The 18899-nt window shown below is 40.8% G+C and overlaps 1 protein-coding gene across 1 annotated transcript in view; it reads left to right on the forward strand.

Moving 5' to 3' along the window:
• LOC109959665 (voltage-dependent N-type calcium channel subunit alpha-1B-like) overlaps positions 1-18899 on the forward strand; it is a 163498-nt gene that overhangs the window by 52999 nt on the left and 91600 nt on the right. Inside the window, 3 exon segments of the mRNA XM_020599203.1 lie at positions 4226-4329; positions 14784-14899; positions 15095-15181. Coding sequence (XP_020454859.1) covers positions 4226-4329; positions 14784-14899; positions 15095-15181 — 307 coding nt within the window.

Raw genomic sequence — 18899 nt, forward strand, 5'->3', positions numbered from 1 at the left:
GAGTCTGTTCTCTGCACCTCCATCACTGTCTGGTTTGGCTCAGCAACCAAACAGGACAAGTACAGACTTCAGCGGACAGTCAGGACTGCAGAAAAGGTCATTGGTGTTAGCCTGCCCTCCATGGAGGACCTGTACACCTCACGGGTCAAAAGCAGGGCGGAGAGGATCACTGTTGACCCCTCACACCCTGGACACAATCTGTTTGAACTCCTCCCCTCTGGACGGCGTTACAGGTCACTGTGCACCAAGACAACCAGGCACAAGGACAGTTTCTTCCCCCAGGCTGTCGCTCTGATGAACACTCAACCCATGACAGAATGAGTGGACAATAACCCTCAGTGAAATACCTGTGTATATATACATTGTACAGATTATAGAGACTTGTACAGGTCTCACTTTTTAAGTACGCTATTTTTTTTATCCCTATTTATCTCATTTCAATGAACATTCCTTTGTTGTCTGCATTGTTTACTGTCTGTTTATACTACTATTTCTGCATTGTTTGCACTGTTTGTTGATGTTAATACTGCTATTTTGTTATATTACACAGCCTTATGCTGGTTTATTCCTCGTGTGTCCGTCACACCTGGCCAATAAAGCTGATTCTGATTCTGATTTTAGACTTACATATTTAACGTGCAGCTTCCCATGAAGTACACGAGCGCCAAAGGCTGACCAAATACATAATTCATCATTCATGTCCAAGTTGCTCTAAGTTTACTTTCTGTGGACTTTTAGAAAGTTTGCCTGGAATGTAGACCGTACCAGATTGTACACAAAAGATAATCTATAATTCATAGTATTCATCCAGCTAATGGAAACAAATCTGACCCAATACAATATGGATCATTAATTGAGGTTTTAATGTAAATATATTTGTATATTTTTGTAAGAATATCTTGTATATATTCCTATGGAAATTGTGTTAACAACTGCTCACAAAAATGAGATTATGAGGAAATCAGATTTGTATACATGGAAACAAGTGAAAATAAGGTATATGCCACATGTCACAAACTTGCGCTAACAGTGAACATGTCAAGAATGACAGAGGCCTGTCAGGGCTGGGGTGGACGATTCAAATTCAGTCTTTGACTGACAGTATATTAATGAAGATTCAAAGTAGTCACCCAAAGCATTAGAAATAATTTTCTGGTGCATATACTCTAGATATCCACATAATAAATAATGAAGAAGAATGGAAATGGCTAACAGGGATTGGCTATGGCTTGGGTAAAAGAAGAACACTGGTAAGAACCTACATACAGTACAGTATACTGTTAGTAGTAGGAAAAGGGAATTGAACAGTGGCATCCATGGCAGTATTATTACTGACCCCTTAATTTCTGCTGCCGTATGTCAGCCGTGTGACATTAACTTCAGGACTTCAGTACTTGATGAGGAGTTCATTATTTCTTGAATATTTCTCTGTTATGTAGTGGAAATGGCTACACTTATGAAAACAAATATCAATATTTAATATTCAAATACCTTGTTAGATTAGGGCACCAAATTAAAGTCTCTAACCTGTAGCAATCAACAATTATTTTTCCTCTCCATATTTCTGATTAAACCCTGGAATTTAGATCTAGAATCTAGCTCAAATTTTTGACCAGGATATCCATCTTCCACCATTGCTACAACAGAATGGTCATTCATCCATCAAAAACATTAACAAATGTAACATTTGAATCACCTCTCTCATCCCAATCATTTTCCCTGTGTACATATTGCAAATAAATGTATTTAGCTTATACAGTAACTGACTTCATTATGTCATCCTATGTGTCTCTCCTATTTTCAGTAAAGGGGTCACTGAACTGGTAGGATTCACTGCTTTGAGACCTAGACTGAATTAATTACTCTGATTAACTAATTATTCAATAGTTTGATGGTACTATAACTATCTGGTGCCCTAATCTAACGAGGTGTTGAATATTAAATATTGATTCATTTTCAAAAGTGTAGCCATTTCCGCTAAAGCAATGCAGCCTGATGCACTGTATTTGATGAGTATAGGCACCCACCCACTGAGTAGAGTGGTGAAAGTGTGAATTTGATGTTAAATGACTTGTTATGATGACACAGCACCAGTTGTCACCCCCTACACCCTTTATAGTACATTGAATAACAAGGTTAGAAAAAGAAAGGTTTATGAAAATAGCTATTTAAATTTTACATCCAGTAGATTTCATTTTAAATTAGGATGATGTGACAAGTTAACTATCTCGGGTTACAAGTTTATCAATTGTGTTAAAAAGCACCCTGGGATTATTATGCACCTACTTAAAGCTGCACTAATCAGTTTTTTTTTTTTTTTTTTGTCTACTTAGAGGTAAAATTCCCCACCGTGCTTAAGATTGTGTTGATAAAGTTACCATGTAAGCAACCCTACTGACACATCAAGTAGACAGAGTTAGCATTCATTTGGAGTTGTGTCTCTATCCACCTTTTGAATACAAATCCAATTTTCTGTCCCCTTTTAGCTCTGAATTGGCTAAATGTAGCTGTGTCTATAGCTGTTAAATGCTGTTTAATGTATGTTCACCAAGTTGTCTCTAATGATAACTTTTTTTCTGTCTGCTGTTTGATGTTTAGCTGGTAGTGTACAGTACAGTGGGCTCTGAGCCGCTAAAGAGACATTTATATTTCAGAACTTTCAAATATATTGTGACTTTTTTCTACACAGGTTTTCCTTGTGTAGTCTCCTGTCACATGCATTCTCAGTCTTGTATGCCACATTGTATGTAAGGATTTCCTAGCACTTCTAAACGAGCTGCATAATGCCTTTGTTGTGTTGAAGAAACAATTACAGTGGTAATTAATGTAAAAAGTAAGTACATCGATAAATAAAACAGTGATGAGATTAATGTGACAAAACAATGAGCCAATCTATGGTGGTACAATGAGAAATTAACATACACTTTTGAATGATAGGAAGGCAGCTCAGTGAGTTTCAGAAATTTCCAGAAATCAAATTAACCTACAAAAGCAATACTAGGAGTACTGTATAATTATCCATGGTAAGAAATTCTGTAAACATTAATACAGCAGAAAGCCCTGAGGCAGGTAGGAAGTCACAACATGAGTCTCAGATTGTGATAGGTACTTTTTTCATTACTGCTTCAACAGCTAGTACATAAACAGCCACACCTCTCTTCCATACCAATGCTGATACCCATTATTGTCTTGTATTTTCAAAGGGAGCCAGTGATTGTACAGTATAGACAGAGTGAAATGATGATAACTCCGTTATATCAGTGAAGCCTGCATTTCTTTCTAAGTCCTGTTCTTAACATTACAACTGAGGCAAATACAGCTCGCCTGTTTGCCCCCATCAGCACTTCTATAATTATGATTCTTGAGAAATATGGATTGGATTTATCTTCAGACCATCAAGATGCAAAGCTGAAATGCCTTTGAACCCACTGAGAAATGTATTTCTCGGTATATGGCCAAAAGTATATGGGCACTCCTCTCTTTATACTTTTGTTAGACTTGTCATCCTAAAAAAAATGGGTTCATATGTTGTTTGTGCCAGCAGTTTATTATGACCAATAGTAAAGTGTTATAGTTATGGACCATTGTAATTATGACAGGAGCAAAGGACAAACTTAGGTGACATCATACATAGAGCAACAAAGTCCACATTAGCAAGAGCTTGTAGTGGATGGGTGAGTCAGAAAACACAGGACTTTCCCACAATAGACTAGTGTTTGATCCCTGTGTAAAAGGTTTTTGTCCATGATTGCTCCAGAACCTTAACTGCATGTTTATTGTTGTAACCATGATTATATCCCAAACAGTAATCTTTCTCTAAACCTAGCCAAGTAGTTTTTGTTGCTAAATCTAACCAAGCAGTCTTTGTGTCTAAACTTAATGAAGTTGTTTGTGTGTAAAGCAAATGAAATTGTGACTGTTCCATAATCTTATTTGTGTTTTATGATTGTTTCCACAATGATGGAGGTCTGGTAAGCTTGGCGGTTCGACATATGTTGTCATTAATGTTGACGGATTTTCTTGCCGTTTCACCTGCCATCGTAGGAGAATTGTTTCAAGAGATAGTGAGGAGGTAGGGAGAGCAAAGTATTGAGAGATGGACTAATATATTGTTGGGTTTGGCCTTTTCATTTATTGATAATATGAAACATTAACTAATGCCAGCCTTATTCTTTAACTGCAAGAATTCTGTTAACAGAATTTGTCTTTGCGTTTATGTGTCTAGGCCAATGATGCCTCAGGGAACACGTGGAACTGGCTCTACTTCATTCCCCTCATCATCATCGGTTCCTTCTTCATGCTCAACCTGGTACTGGGCGTGCTGTCAGGGTGAGTAAAAACTGTGACAGTGACCTGAGTAGATTTTGGAAAGATTGTTTTTACATTTTATCAGGCTTTACACCACTTTTAACCAGACCTGTTTGGTCATTTCATGGCTTTATCTTTGCTCAAGATAAAATAAAACAAAGACCTTTGCTTTGGTATATTCCATCTTTATCTTGCTGTCTGCCATAGTGAATCAATAGAGCACTGTAGCAAACTATTGCAAAAGCCTGTGCTGTTACAATTATGCTGCTACAGGCAGTGGAATAATCTTTCTGACATGCAGGTATACAGTATGCTGTATGCTCACAAGTCCAAAACAACATCACCAGAATGACTGCTTGGATTACAGCAGTACCAAGAACTTGAGGTCAGCGCTATAAAGACTGCCATACATTCCCATCATTCAAATACATATAACTGATAAGAGGATATACTGTATGTCAATGTCAATGTCATTTTATGAAGCACACTGAAAAACAACACTGGTTTCCAATGTGCTGTATATAATAATACATACTACAACATAAAACAACCAACAGAACACATGGGAAGAAGCAGAGAAAAAGAGAGGATCACCAACCTCCAACTATACTTATAAATACAATTAAAAAAAACTAACAATTAAAATAGTAAAAAAATAAAACACACACAAACAAAGAAAGGAGGACACAGGGCAACTGTCAAGCAGAGTTATAGGCCAGGGCATAAAAGTGTCTTTAGCAATGATTTAAAAACACTGATGGGGCCAGTCTAATCTGTAAGGAGACCTCATTCCATATTTTAGGAGCTGCAGCAGAAATGGCATGTTCCCTTTTCAGTTTTCCTAGATTGGGGAACAACCAGGCATAGTGGTCAGCAGGGATCTAGCAGGACAGTAAGGTTTGAGAAGGTCTGTGAGATAAGGAGGGGCTAGACATTTTAATGCTTTAAAAGCCATCAATAAAATTTTACACTGGATCCTAAAGCAAACGGGCAATGAGTGAAGAGAGGCTAAAATAGGTAGGATATGCTTTCTTTTTCAGGTGTCAGTAAGAAAACAGGCTGCAGCACTTTGGACAAGTCAGAGGGTGATTTAATGAGGAGAGGCAGATACCAATGTAAAGGGCATTGCAGTAATCTAAATGGCCTGAGATACGCTTTTCAAGATCTTTTCTAGGGCGAAAGGGTTTGCCCCTTCACAGAAGCCTTAGTTGAAAGGTTTTTGGTAGTTTTTAACAGTCAGTTTTACATAGGAGATAAGTAAATCTAGCATCAAACCAGATGTTTCACAAGTACCATTTGGGCAAAAGATTATAAGCTCAGTTTTATTTTCATTTAGTTAGATGGTTAGAGCCATTGGTTGAGTTGGCACTACAGATGGCTGCCTCGGTTCTGTACCTGAAACAAATTCTTTGTGTGTAACATACTTGGCCAAATAAAGGTGATTATTATTAGAAGAGACTGAAGCTGTACCAACACTGCTTTTTCCAGGACTTTTGATAAACAATGGATGTTTAGAGATAGGTCTGAAATTTCTTAATTTGTAGCTGCACTACAGCATGCTTAAAAGTCAAAAGAACAACTCCAGACTCCAAGCCACTATTTAAAAATTTCAAAATAAAAAGTCCAGCAGGAACAAAGATCCCCTTAAGAAGACAAGGAGGGATAATATAAATAGTACAGTTTGAGGGTAAGTAATTTTAAAAAAAGAGAGGGACACTGGCTCAAATGACCTTTCAGTAGTGAAAGGTGTGCTGTCGGCTAAAAGGTTTTGTATAAATGATGAGCCAATTCCAGCTGTGTTTAGGTAGGTGGTATGATGCAGCTCTTAGTGATAAAGAGCAGATTCTGGCCTTGAGACAGCAGGAAGTTGATGGGATTAAGAGCACAGAGGCGTCAGGCCTCCCAGGCAAACTCAAACTGTGGTACCTGCAGTTTGGTCTTTTGCCGCAATTGTTATGGCCACTGACATATGGTAGCAAAGCTACAGAGATTGTTTAGCACGTACATTAGTAAGTGGCTGGGAGCTCCGCACTGCTTCAGCAGTGTGGCCCTGTACAGAAAATAGATTTTGGAACTCCCTATAACCAGTTTAACAGAGGAATTTAAATGCACTAAGGCTAGACTGGAGATACCACTGTCCAGGAATCTAGCTGTGTAGCAGTGTAGAGTGCAGCACCAACAGTCTCAGCAGGGAGGAAATACAACCCGAAGGAGGCAGTGTTACAGGCTCAAGCAGCTCTTAAACATAGGGATATTGTAGGGCAGGTACAGCATGGACATAGTGATTTTGTTCTGAGCACATCACAACCTTCTTGAAGCAAAGCAGCAGCAGCTAACAGAAGGAAGATAATTATTGATGAGATTAGGAGGCAGGAAGAGGCAGGCAGATGTACAAAGGCAATCCCCAAGGCTCAGCAGCTTCCTTTCCTCATACTCTCCCCTTCCAACTCTCTCTGTATTTCTGTGTCAGTATGCTGATAGAGTTTGGGGCCTAGGTAAGGAGAGGGATATTAAATCAGAGCTTTGGTTGTGTATGCGTCTCAGCCAAGGCTCTGATAGACAGGAATGCTGTCCCCTGTGTTAGGATAAGGATAAGGATAATCACTTTTATTTTGTTCTGAGCACATCACAACCTTCTTGAAGCAAAGCAGCAGCAGCTAACAGAAGGAAGATAATTATTGATGAGATTAGGAGGCAGGAAGAGGCAGGCAGATGTACAAAGGCAATCCCCAAGGCTCAGCCGGAACAGTGGGTGAGATGGGGAGATGTAGAGGAAGAAACTTAGTGGAGGGAAATGTGGGACATGGAGGCAGGAAGGATTAGATTTATTCTTGGTGCAACTTATGATGTGCTTCCATCTTCCCCAAATCTGAATAGATGGATAGGTGAGGACCCTACGTGTCCCCTGTGTTAGGATAAGGATAAGGATAATCACTTTTATTGACCAAGTATGTTATACACAAGGAATTTGTTTCCGGTACAGAACCGAGGCAGCCATCTGCGTCGCCAACTCAGTCGATGGCTCTGTGGTTCTGTGGTTTGTGAGCAGTCACTGACTGCATTAACCTGCCATGTTTGCTTGTTTGTTATTACCTGATGCTCTTCTTTTCTCTCTATCCATTCACCCCAAGCAGTCAAGGCAGTACAGCTGCCCACCAAGAGCCCAGTTCTGTCAGAGGCTTGCTCCATTAAGGGGAGATTTTCCTCGCCACTGTTAAGGCGGGATTTGTTGTTGGGTTTTTTTTTTCTTAAATACAGTAAGGTCTAGACCTTACTATGTAAAGTGCCCTCAGATGATTTTTGTTGTGATTTGGTGCTATACAAATAAAACTGAATGAGTTGAATAATTATTATTGTCAATAGAGGTCAACCAAACCATAATACATAACTGTTTACTGGAATAACCTGCTGGCACAAACAACCTACCGAGTAATTATTACAGAACAGTCTTGCCTAAACTCTATACAGCATATGTGCTTGTTGTGTGAGCCTGTTTTCTTTTAAATGGAACCTGTAAGTTCAAGTTTTTTTTCTTCTAATTTTTATTCCTGCAGCTAATTGCAAGTTGGAATAATGACTTTCTCTTGTTTACTTAATTGAGACAGAAATTAAATGGGTGCAGTCAGAACTGGGGTTTGGTGACTAGAGTACAAACAAACTGCAAAGTCAGCTCAGCAGTACCATTAATGCATTGCAGTCATTTTTATGTCCATAACTTTCCTCCCAAGATTTTTCTAGGTTGTTTTTTGACTGCTATGGCTTATTAAAGGCAGCCACGTGTCACAAACAGTGTGGAAACACAACAGGAGTCAAGACTGTATGACAAGGGAGTGAGTCGCAGGTGTGTGAGGCAGAAATGGAGGGAAAATGCAGGGACAACTTGAAACTGGACGGGGAATGACAGTCCACAGAAGTCCAGCCAGTGACAGGGCCAGGAAAATACGACATAGAGACCCTGATAGCCAGGTAGTTTGACATCTGACATCCTTTTCAGAAACAATTGTGATCTTCCAGTCCTCAGAATTTACAGTTGAATTCCAAAATTACTATTCCTTGCCAAATTCTGAGAAAGCATATTATTTAGTGACATATTTGAGAAAATTCAATCTCTCTTTTGATCCCATCATGGCACAGTCCTACGTATTATCCTTCATTATCTGTCACTATACAGAAATCTTCTTACAGAAGCTACTAATCTCACTTGGTGTACCACATGGCTTTGTTTTAGATCCCAAGTTTTTTTTCTTTATACACCCTCCTTTCCTGTTGCATTTTTATTGTGATGACTACAGGTCCTGAGCACAGTTGTCACTATAATGTCACGATGAACCATGCCATATGCAACTCCTCCTACACCTTTTGACTTCTTCTCACCTTCTTTAAAGAGAATTCATAGATCTTGTCATCCCTGTTAAACTCCAACGTGAGTTCCTCATTCAATGGCTATAGGTTCTAGCTTGGTCAGGTGTCTTTTTGATGACATTTGAGGAAAAGAAACATTCTTCAATGAAGTTGCTGAGAGGAAGCATCAGATAATCTTAACATGCTTATGCTTTGTGCACCCACTGTGTTTTTACATGGCTACAGTTATGGTTGATAGTTGACATTAGCATTAATTGATTGCATGTATTGTAAAATGTCACTAACTAAACACCAGCACATCTAAGATAATTTTGTTAGGCTATCTCTCCATTTATTTGATCTTTAAAAATCTTGGTAGTCAATGAACTGATCTTTTTTTCTAAAACAAGCCAAAATGGGAGTCAACCCTGGGTCTGACTGACTGATGCATCAACTTATTGGGCTGTTCTAATCTAGCCTAGTTCTAGTTACTTGTCTGTACTTTTGTCTTCTATATCTTCATATTGTTCACACATACTGTACATTCATGCCATGTATGCAGAGAGAAAGACTTGACAGATGCTTTAGAGCAGGGGTGGCCAATTCCAGTCCTCGAGGGCCGCTGTCCTGCTTGTTTTCCAACTATCCCTGCCTGACCTGCTGCTGATTACCTGGCTCAGGTGTGTTCAGCCAGTCAGAAGCTGGAAGATACCATCTTAGATGAAAGTGGAGTGAGGGAAGATAAAGTGAATTAGTATCTTCCAGCCTCTGACTGACTGAACACACCTGAGCCAGATAATCAGCAGCAGGTCAGGCAAGGATAGTTGGAAAACAAGCAGGACAGCGGCCCTCGAGGACTGGAATTGCCCACCCCTGCTTTAGAGGATAGGTAGCCTTTAGCTGCCTCTTCTATGGTTATCTTGTCCTCTGTTTCCTGCTCTCTCCAGAGAAGTTGACAAATGGCCTTACAGTTTCTTTGTAGGTGGAAGGTCACTGATGCTGTTTGGCAGGATCATGTGGGGTCCATGTCATTGTTTAAAGGCCATGATCTGAGCTTCAGAGCAGGCAGGAGAGCAGATACACACAGGGTTGAGAGGCTGCAGACCCCAGGGGAGATCAGGGCCATTCACTCAGCTTTTATCCCATCAGCGTGGGCAGGGTGAAACTAGATGTGGCTGTAATCAAAGTAGAAGCCACAACCTCTCATTCACAAAACTCCTCTCACACATCTCCAGTTTGTCTGATACTTTTACTGTAACCTAGCTTACAATGTGTTTTGCACTTGTCAGATAAAAACACAGTTTGCACAAAGTGGTAGAATTTTCACTACTTTATTTTTATCATTAGCTTGTTGGTTTGCTCTGTGTTTATAGTTTTTCTTAGCACATCATTAGCATTGTTAGATAACTATCAGACTGCCTGAGAAGAGGATGGGGATGTTTGTTAGCAATATCAGATTTTGTTTGTTTGTTTGTTGTAACACAAAACAGAGGGTGTTTAACAGGACAGGACAAAGAAGAGAAAATGGTGGATACAGGATCTTTGCAATAGAACATGGGGTATAAACATGTATAATAGGTATACAATAGGTTTTACATGTGATTTGCGTGTGTGAGGATGTGCTGTGTGGATGCAAACAACTCCATTATATGTATATATGAAGGAGGAAGGATTGAAAGAGTACAGGCAGCTATGAGGGAGTAAAAACATAAAAAAAATACATTTAAATAATAAATACACGGAGACTACTGGGTGGGTACTGCCGGTGTGTCTGCATCCAGCCATCGGCAATAAAGCAAGCACAGGGTCAGGTCACCATCAAGGAGCTCCAGGAGCTCTAAATTCAGCACCTCACACAGTATGTATGCATATGTATGTACAGTCGTGGCCAAAAATATTGGTACCCCTGCATTTGTCAGATAATTCACCACTTCTCCCAGAAAACTGTTGCAATCACAAAGTCTTTGGTATTTTCATGTTTATTCGCATTGGAACAATAAAAAAAAGCAGAGAAAAAAGCCAAAACTGATCCATTCCACACAGAACTCCAAAAATGGACTGGACAGAATTATTGACAGCCTCAACTTAAAACTTGGTAGCACACCCTCTGGACAAAATAACTGAAATCAGTCACTTCCTGTAACCATCGGTGAGTTTCTTCCACCTCTCTACTGGAATCTGCATTGTTTACTGCCTGTTTATACTGTTTATTTTGCATTGTTTGCACAGCCTTATGCTGGTTTACTGTTTACTTGCATGGGGAAATGTACATTTTGCACATTGAGAGCTGATGTACCAGAGTTAAATTCCTTTTGTGTCCGACACACCTGGCCAATAAAGCAGATTCTGATTCTGATTCCGATTCTGAATTTTGGACCACTCTTCTTTTGCCAACTGCTTCAGCTCTCTCAGATTTGAAGGCTTCCTTCTCCCAGCTGCTGTTATGAGATCTCGCCACAGGTGCTCTATGGGATTTAAATCTGGACTCTTTGCTGGTCACTTCAGAACTCTCCAGCTCTTTGTCTGAAACCATTTCTCGTGCTTTTTGAAGTCTGCTTTGGGTCATTGTCCTGCTGTAAGACCCATGACCTCTGATGGAGACCCAACTTTCTGACATTGGGCCCTACATTGTTCCCAGAATTCACTGGTAGTCTTCAGATTTCATAATGCCATACACACAGTCAAGACATCCAGAGCTTGAAGCAGCAAAACAACCCTAAAACATCAGTGAACCCCCACAGTGTTTGACTGTAGGGACCGTGTTCTTTTTTTTGTAGGCCTCATTTCATTTTCTGAAAACAGTAGAATGATGTGCTCGACCAAAAAGCTCTGTTTTAGTCTTATCTGTCCACAGGACATTCTCCCAGAAGGACTGTGGCTTCCTCAGGTAAGTTTTAACAAACTCCACTCTGGCTTTTTTATGTTCCTGTGTCAGCAGTGGGGGCCCCTTGGGTCTCCTACCATAGTGTGCCTTGTCATTCAGATGGTGACAGTGTGAGCTGACTCTGCTGCTCCCTGTGCCTGCAGGTCAGCTTGGATTTGTTTGGAAGTTCTTCATTGTTCATTGCAGTCTGTCATCTATTTGTCTCTTTCTTCCATGTCCAGGGAGATCAGCTACAGGGTGAGGGGCTGTAAACATCTTGACAATGTTGTGCAGAGTGGACACAGGAATAGCCAGATCTCTGGAGATGGGCTTGTAGCCTTGAGACTGTCCAGGCTTTTCCACTATTGTGCTTCTCAAATCCTCAGACAATTCTTTGCTCTTCCTTCCTTTTCTCCATGCTCAGTGTGGTCCACATGACAAAGGTTGAGTCAACTTTTCTCCATTTTAACCGGTTGCAAGTGTGATCTCTGTATTGCCAGCACCTGTTGATTGCTGCAGGTGAGTTTCATTACAAATTAAATGTTATGGTTGAGTCCCCCTCACCATGAGGGTGAGGGAGAACTGGGGTTGGACTCGAGATGGCTGACCCAGGTGCTAGTACAAAAAAAAGGAGGTTTAATGGAATAAAAACAACAAAGTGACAACATAACAGGGTCCATAATACATACAACCAGGGAAGGGCAGTGATGACTAAGGAGACCAATACGAACAGGTAAACATACTGTGGCGACCCTGACTGGCCGCTGATGTTCGTGTGTTCTGTTGTGTGCAAATGGGTTTGACACTGTTGTTGAAAGCTGTGCATGTATTGGTTACTGTCTGTTTCGGTGAAATACCCGCGCTGTTCTGTCCAATGTGGGGTTTGGGGAGGAACAAGTACAGGAGAGTATAAGAGGGGTGACAGGTGGGTGTGTCAGGTTGTTCGTTTTGGCGCGGGACTTGGTCGGGTTCTGGGAGATGTGTTTTTTATTCTTTATTTATTTTTTAAGAGAGCCTTCATTGTTCATTGCAGTCTGTCATCTATTTGTCTCTTTCTTCCATGTCCAGGGAGATCAGCTACAGGGTGAGGGGCTAATTATCAGGCAGAAATGCAAGGGTGCCAAAATTTTTGGCTGTAACTCTATGTATGTGTGGAGAGAGAGATTAATGAGAGACGCATTTGCATATTTTATTTGGTCTGACTTTCTGGAACAAATATGGGCACTGTATGCTTGTGAAAGTTTGTAATCATCTAATTTAGTGTGGATCCAATTGTGTGTAATATTTATGTTTGTGCTAAAGCTTGCATATGTATCATTATGTACATTAGTGAGACAGCATGAAAGTGTGGCTAAAAGCTGCTACAATGGGAAATCCTATCTGCCACAGTTTGTCTCTGTATTCACATACACACACACACACACACACATACATATATTACAGTCAACCAGCCAACATGTGATTGCACTGCACATCCATTATAGAGAGAAAGATATGTTGCCACAAAATTAGATATAGTCCCACTGGCAGACACAGACAGAAACATGCTCAGGGAGGTCGACACCCACTGCAATGCAGGATAGAGCTTCCCCCTCTGCTGTGGGGGAGACACCCCAGTCACTGATGGCTGTTCCCTTGTTCTGTTCTGTTCTGTTCTGTCTTTCTTTCTCTTCCTCTCTCTCTCTCTTTGTTTTTTATCTAGCTGTCTCTTCACCTCTGCTGTGTTCCTCCACCTTTCTTCCTCATCTCATGCATATCTTATTTCCCACGCAGCTCATTTAACTCGCTTTATCGGAACAACATGATCCTAACCCTTATGGCAAATGGACTTCTCTGCACTGAAACACTCTCAATGTGCTTTACGATATTTTGCCTATTCACCTATTCGCACACACAAATGTTCACACATCAGTAATGTCACTGGGAGCAACTTGTGGTTCATTGTGTTGCTCAAGGACACTAAAACATCCATCCATCATTTATACTGCTTATTCTTGAACAGGGTTGTGGGGTGGCTGGAGCCAATCCTAGCTGACATTGGGCAAGAGGCAAGGTCTACCCTGGACAGGGTTATCACAGGGCTGACGCTTAGATACAGACAACTACACACATTCACAGTCACTCCTACTGGTAGTTTAGAGTTGCCAGTCAACCTAAGTTGCATGTTTTTGGACTGCGGAAGCTGAAGTACCCAGAGAGAACCCACGCAGGCACAGGGAGAACATGTAAAGTCCAGGTCAGCCCGGGCTTGAACCTGGAACTTTCTTGCTGTGTGTGTGTGCCTCCACACTGCCCACACTAAAATGTATGGCCAGGGGATCAAGCTGCCAGCCCTAAGGTCCTCTATACTGTACCTCCTCAGCAATACAGTGGCAAAGAAGATCCTGTTATCAGGTTTTAAAAGCTGTCAATAATTCTGCCAAGGCCGTTTTTGGAGTTCTGTGTGAAATAGATCAGATTTGACTTTTTTCTGTGTGTGCCTCCACACTGCCCACACTAAAATGTATGGCCAGGGGATCAAGCTGCCAGCCCTAAGGTCCTCTATACTGTACCTCCTCAGCAATACAGTGGCAAAGAAGATCCTGTTATCAGCTTTAACAAATTATTGATATAACAAAATAATATAGCATCAGTACAAAGGAATTTATCAGCTATAAAATATAAGGATAACATCTAATATTTTCACAATAAATAAATGATTCAATGAGTGCTTCATTCCCCTTTTAAAATATAGATAAGCAGAATTAAAATGTGGGATATATGTAAGTTTATAAATAACAATTAACTTGGTTATATCTTTTCATAAAATACACAGGGTTTACAAGAGTTAGTTCACTGCAGTGTCTGGATGGTCTTTATTCTAGAAACAACAGGCAAAGTAAATAGTTGTTGAAACTGCAGGTAGAGTTAGGTGCATATAGATGAGGTGGTAGTAGCTTGCATAATAATGGTTAGAATTAGTTTAGTTTGACTTAATTTTTTATTTTTATTTTCTAGAAAATCTTTCTGTCACACATTTGGAAGTGGTCATCACTGAGATGAGAATTTCTCATTCCATGACAGATTTTAGCTTGTTGTCTAAGCGTTGAAACCACCCTGCTGTTGATGGTGAGTTCCATCTACTATTCCACAATGTGATGGGACACAGGCTCTGTCTTACCTGCTGAAAGCCAGCCTACTATATACAGTCCTTGTCAACAGTGGAGTGCTCCAGGGTTTGTGTCAGCTTGTTAGATTTAATAAACATTTCTGTGTGTGTATGTTTCTAAAGGGAGTTTGCCAAGGAGAGAGAACGAGTAGAGAAGAGGCAAGAATTCCTGAAGCTCCGCAGACAACAGCAAATAGAGAGAGAGTTAACTGGATACCTGGAGTGGATCTGCAAAGCAGGTTAGAAACAAGTACCCACATATAAACTGCACTGTCCCTCTCTCGCTCTCACTCTCTCTCACTCTTTCAGCCAAACATAAACCAAAACTCTCTCGAATCATTTCAGTGAAAATGAAAATCTTTACTGTAATTGATGTTGACACAGATATGACCTAATTATGACGCACTCAAATTTAACTGGTATTTGTGTTGCAGAGGAGGTGATGCTGGCTGAAGAAGACAAGAATGCAGAGGACAAATCTCTGGATGGAGCGTGGTACAAAAGAAAACACACCAACTCTGGTGAGGACTGCCATCATCAAAGTCGGTTATGAAGATGAAAAAAATAACATAATAACCAACCTGCCAGGTTGAAAAAATTTGCTTCATTTTACAATTTAGCATTGTGAGGCATTAATCAGGTCTTCACCAAGTAAATATACCAGAACCTAACTAAAATACAGAGATATCCTTATTTAGCTGATCCTGTGACATATCCATGCACTTTTAAAGTACATTTATTTCTCACTTTCCTTTGTTTATAGCAGCTGGTGATCTTTCTTCTTCTTCTCCTGGTTTATTGCTGTATCACTATCTTCTACGGTACATTACCACTTCCAGCTGTAAATGTATTACTGCCATCTGATGTCAGCAGAAATTTACATTTGGCTCATAGCCTCCCTGTACGCTTTCAATCCTGTAGTTCAGTTCTGTAGTTTGTTCTGAACTAAGAAAAAAAAAGAAACATTTTTGGCCATTGATTCTGGTCCAATTCCTGTTAACACTGTCTCTGCACAGTCAAACCATAAGGTCTCATGGAAGGCAGAGAACATAGTGATTGGACAGTTTTGCTGATGTCATCCTGCATCATCAGCACTTTCTGGTCAGTTGGTGACAGTGATCATGCAGTGCTTTACTGTTTCTTATGTTTTATTGTTGTCACTGTGCCTTAAAGGAAGCTGTGCAGGGTATCGTGGTTCATGAGCCACATTCATGTGCTATTTTGTCCACCTGTATGTAAATATTGTGTGTGGGTTTGTGTCAGATGAGTGGTTCTCAAGGACTTGCTTAAGTGCCTACTTCTGGTCAATGTGTGAAAAGTTGGTGTCATAAAAAAGGGGAGTGCAGGGACACCACCATTATGGTATATTGAGTAATCTAGCACATTCATCAGTTGGTATGTGTGTTGATGAGCGGTGCTCCAGCTGGTAATGTGTGCGATGCTCCACTAATGCTCCCCCAAGGGGCATGCAGTTCTCAACAGGCAGAACTCAGCATAACACAAGTCCTTGAGAATAACTGCAGAAATGATCCACTCTACATTGTGTGTTATTACATTAGATCCCTCCTCCAGCAACTTCTCTCTCATGAACACCCATACCAACTTTCCACACAGTTACCTGCTCATGAGTCATGATACCTTGCACTTCCCGATCATGTTGCAACATTTTACTGATAGCAGGTAAAGTCAGACTGCGTCCTGCTGTCACTCACTACAAGCTGTGCAGGGCTCATGTTAGGGAGAAGAAATTATATGATCCACTCTAGAGTGTGTGTTATAATATTAGATGTAGTAGTTCTTTGAGCCATAAATTTGAAACTACACTCACCAGCTAATTTATTAAGTACATCTGTATAATTGTCATAGTTAAAAATGGTGTTGTACTCGACTTCATTATATTGAGATGTGTTCCTAATATTCTGCCCCTCTCATGTACAGTGCCTTGCGAAAGTATTCGTCCCCCTTGAACTTTGCGACCTTTTGCCACATTTCAGGCTTCAAACATAAAGATATAAAACTGTCATTTTTTGTGAAGAATCAACAACAAGTGGGACACAATCATGAAGTGGAACGAAATTTATTGGATATTTCAAACTTTTTTAACAAATAAAAAACTGAAAAATTGGCCGTGCAAAATTATTCAGCCCCCTTAAGTTAATACTTTGTAGCGCCACCTTTTGCTGCGATTACAGCTGTAAGTCACTTGGGGTATGTCTCTATCAGTTTTGCACATCAAGAGACTTAAATTTTGCCCATTCCTCCTTGCAAAACAGCTCGAGCTCAGTGAGGTTGGATGGAGAGCATTTGTGAACAGATCAGACCACTGCAAATCTACCAAGACCTGGCCGTCCCTCTAAACTTTCAGCTCATACAAGGAGAAGACTGATCAGAGATGCAGCCAAGAGGCCCATGATCACTCTGGATGAACTGCAGAGATCTACAGCTGAGGTGGGAGACTCTGTCCATAGGACAACAATCAGTCGTATACTGCACAAATCTGGCCTTTATGGAAGAGTGGCAAGAAGAAAGCCATTTCTTAAAGATATCCATAAAAAGTGTCGTTTAAAGTTTGCCACAAGCCACCTGGGAGACACACCAAACATGTGGAAGAAGGTGCTCTGGTCAGATGAAACCAAAATCGAACTTTTTGGCAACAATGCAAAACGTTATGTTTGGCGTAAAAGCAACACAGCTCATCACCTTGAACACACCATCCCCACTGTCAAACATGGTGGTGGCATCATCATGGTTTGGGCCTGCTTTTCTTCAGCAGGGACAGGGAAGATGGTTAAAATTGATGGGAAGATGGATGGAGCCCAATACAGGACCATTCTGGAAGGAAACCTGATGGAGTCTGCAAACGACCTGAGACTGGGACGGAGATTTGTCTTCCAACAAGACACTGATCCAAAACATAAAGCAAAATCTACAATGGAATGGTTCCCAAATAAACATATCCAGGTGTTAGAATGGCCAAGTCAAAGTCCAGACCTGAATCCACTCGAGAATCTGTGGAAAGAACTGAAAACTGCTGTTCACAAATGCTCTCCATCCAACCTCACTGAGCTCGAGCTGTTTTGCAAGGAGGCATGGGCAAAAATTTCAGTCTCTCGATGTGCAAAACTGATAGAGACATACCCCAAGTGACTTACAGCTGTAATCGCAGCAAAAGGTGGCGCTACCAAGTATTAACTTAAGGGGGCTGAATAATTTTGCACGGCCAATTTTTCAGTTTTTTATTTGTTAAAAAAGTTTGAAATATCCAATAAATTTCGTTCCACTTCATGATTGTGTCCCACTTGTTGTTGATTCTTCACAAAAAATGACAGTTTTATATCTTTATGTTTGAAGCCTGAAATGTGGCAAAAGGTCGCAAAGTTCAAGGGGGCCGAATACTTTCGCAAGGCACTGTATGTAGCTGGGGAGGACAAAAACAATACAGCAGCACATTATTTGAACAGTCAAATTTGGAGGTAGGGGACAGAAGTGTGGTCACTGACCTTTGACCACCAACTTCTAATCATTGGACAGCTGCCTAATTTGAAGAAATTCCCTCATGGTGTTCCTGAGATATCGCATTCACAAGAATCCTATGGACGGACAGGCAGACAACCTGAAAACACAATGCCTCCAGCCGCAGCTGTTACCAGTATAAAGGTATCAAAACAGCTTGTAATACGATTGTCAGAAGTAAAAAGCTATTGTTAGGCTATAAACGAACTACGCCACTGTGGGAGGAAGCCGGAGTACCTGGAGAGAACCCACACAGGCACAGGGAGAACATGCAAACTCCACACAGAAAGGCAGTGGGCTCAAACCTGGAATCTTCTTGCTGTGACGTGACAGCTCTAACCACCACACTGCTGTGCTGCTCTAGCTGTCAGGTTTGCTCGGCCGCTCTGACCTCCCTCACCTTTCCTACTGTCTCTTGCCCATTTAGACTAATCACGTTCACCTGTTCCTCACTCCCTTATCACCAGCTGCACTTGATTAGGTTGCTCACTATATTACCCGGTTTCACTCCTCAGTCACTTGCCAGTTCGTTCTCGTCTCTAGGCCATTTTTTCTTCGTGCTCTTTTGTTTTTTGTATGTATTTATCTCCTAGCCAGCTACTGTTTTGTGTTTCCCCCCATGGACTGTTCCTCCAGACCGTGGCTCCACTCTCCCCTCCCAGGCAGGTCAATGCTCAGTCGCCTATCTGTTCCACTATTGCCTTCATCTCTCTGTCTCTACCTTCA

This window comes from Monopterus albus, unplaced genomic scaffold (genome assembly GCF_001952655.1).
Source record: "Monopterus albus unplaced genomic scaffold, M_albus_1.0 scaffold40.1, whole genome shotgun sequence".
Lineage (NCBI taxonomy): Eukaryota > Metazoa > Chordata > Actinopteri > Synbranchiformes > Synbranchidae > Monopterus > Monopterus albus.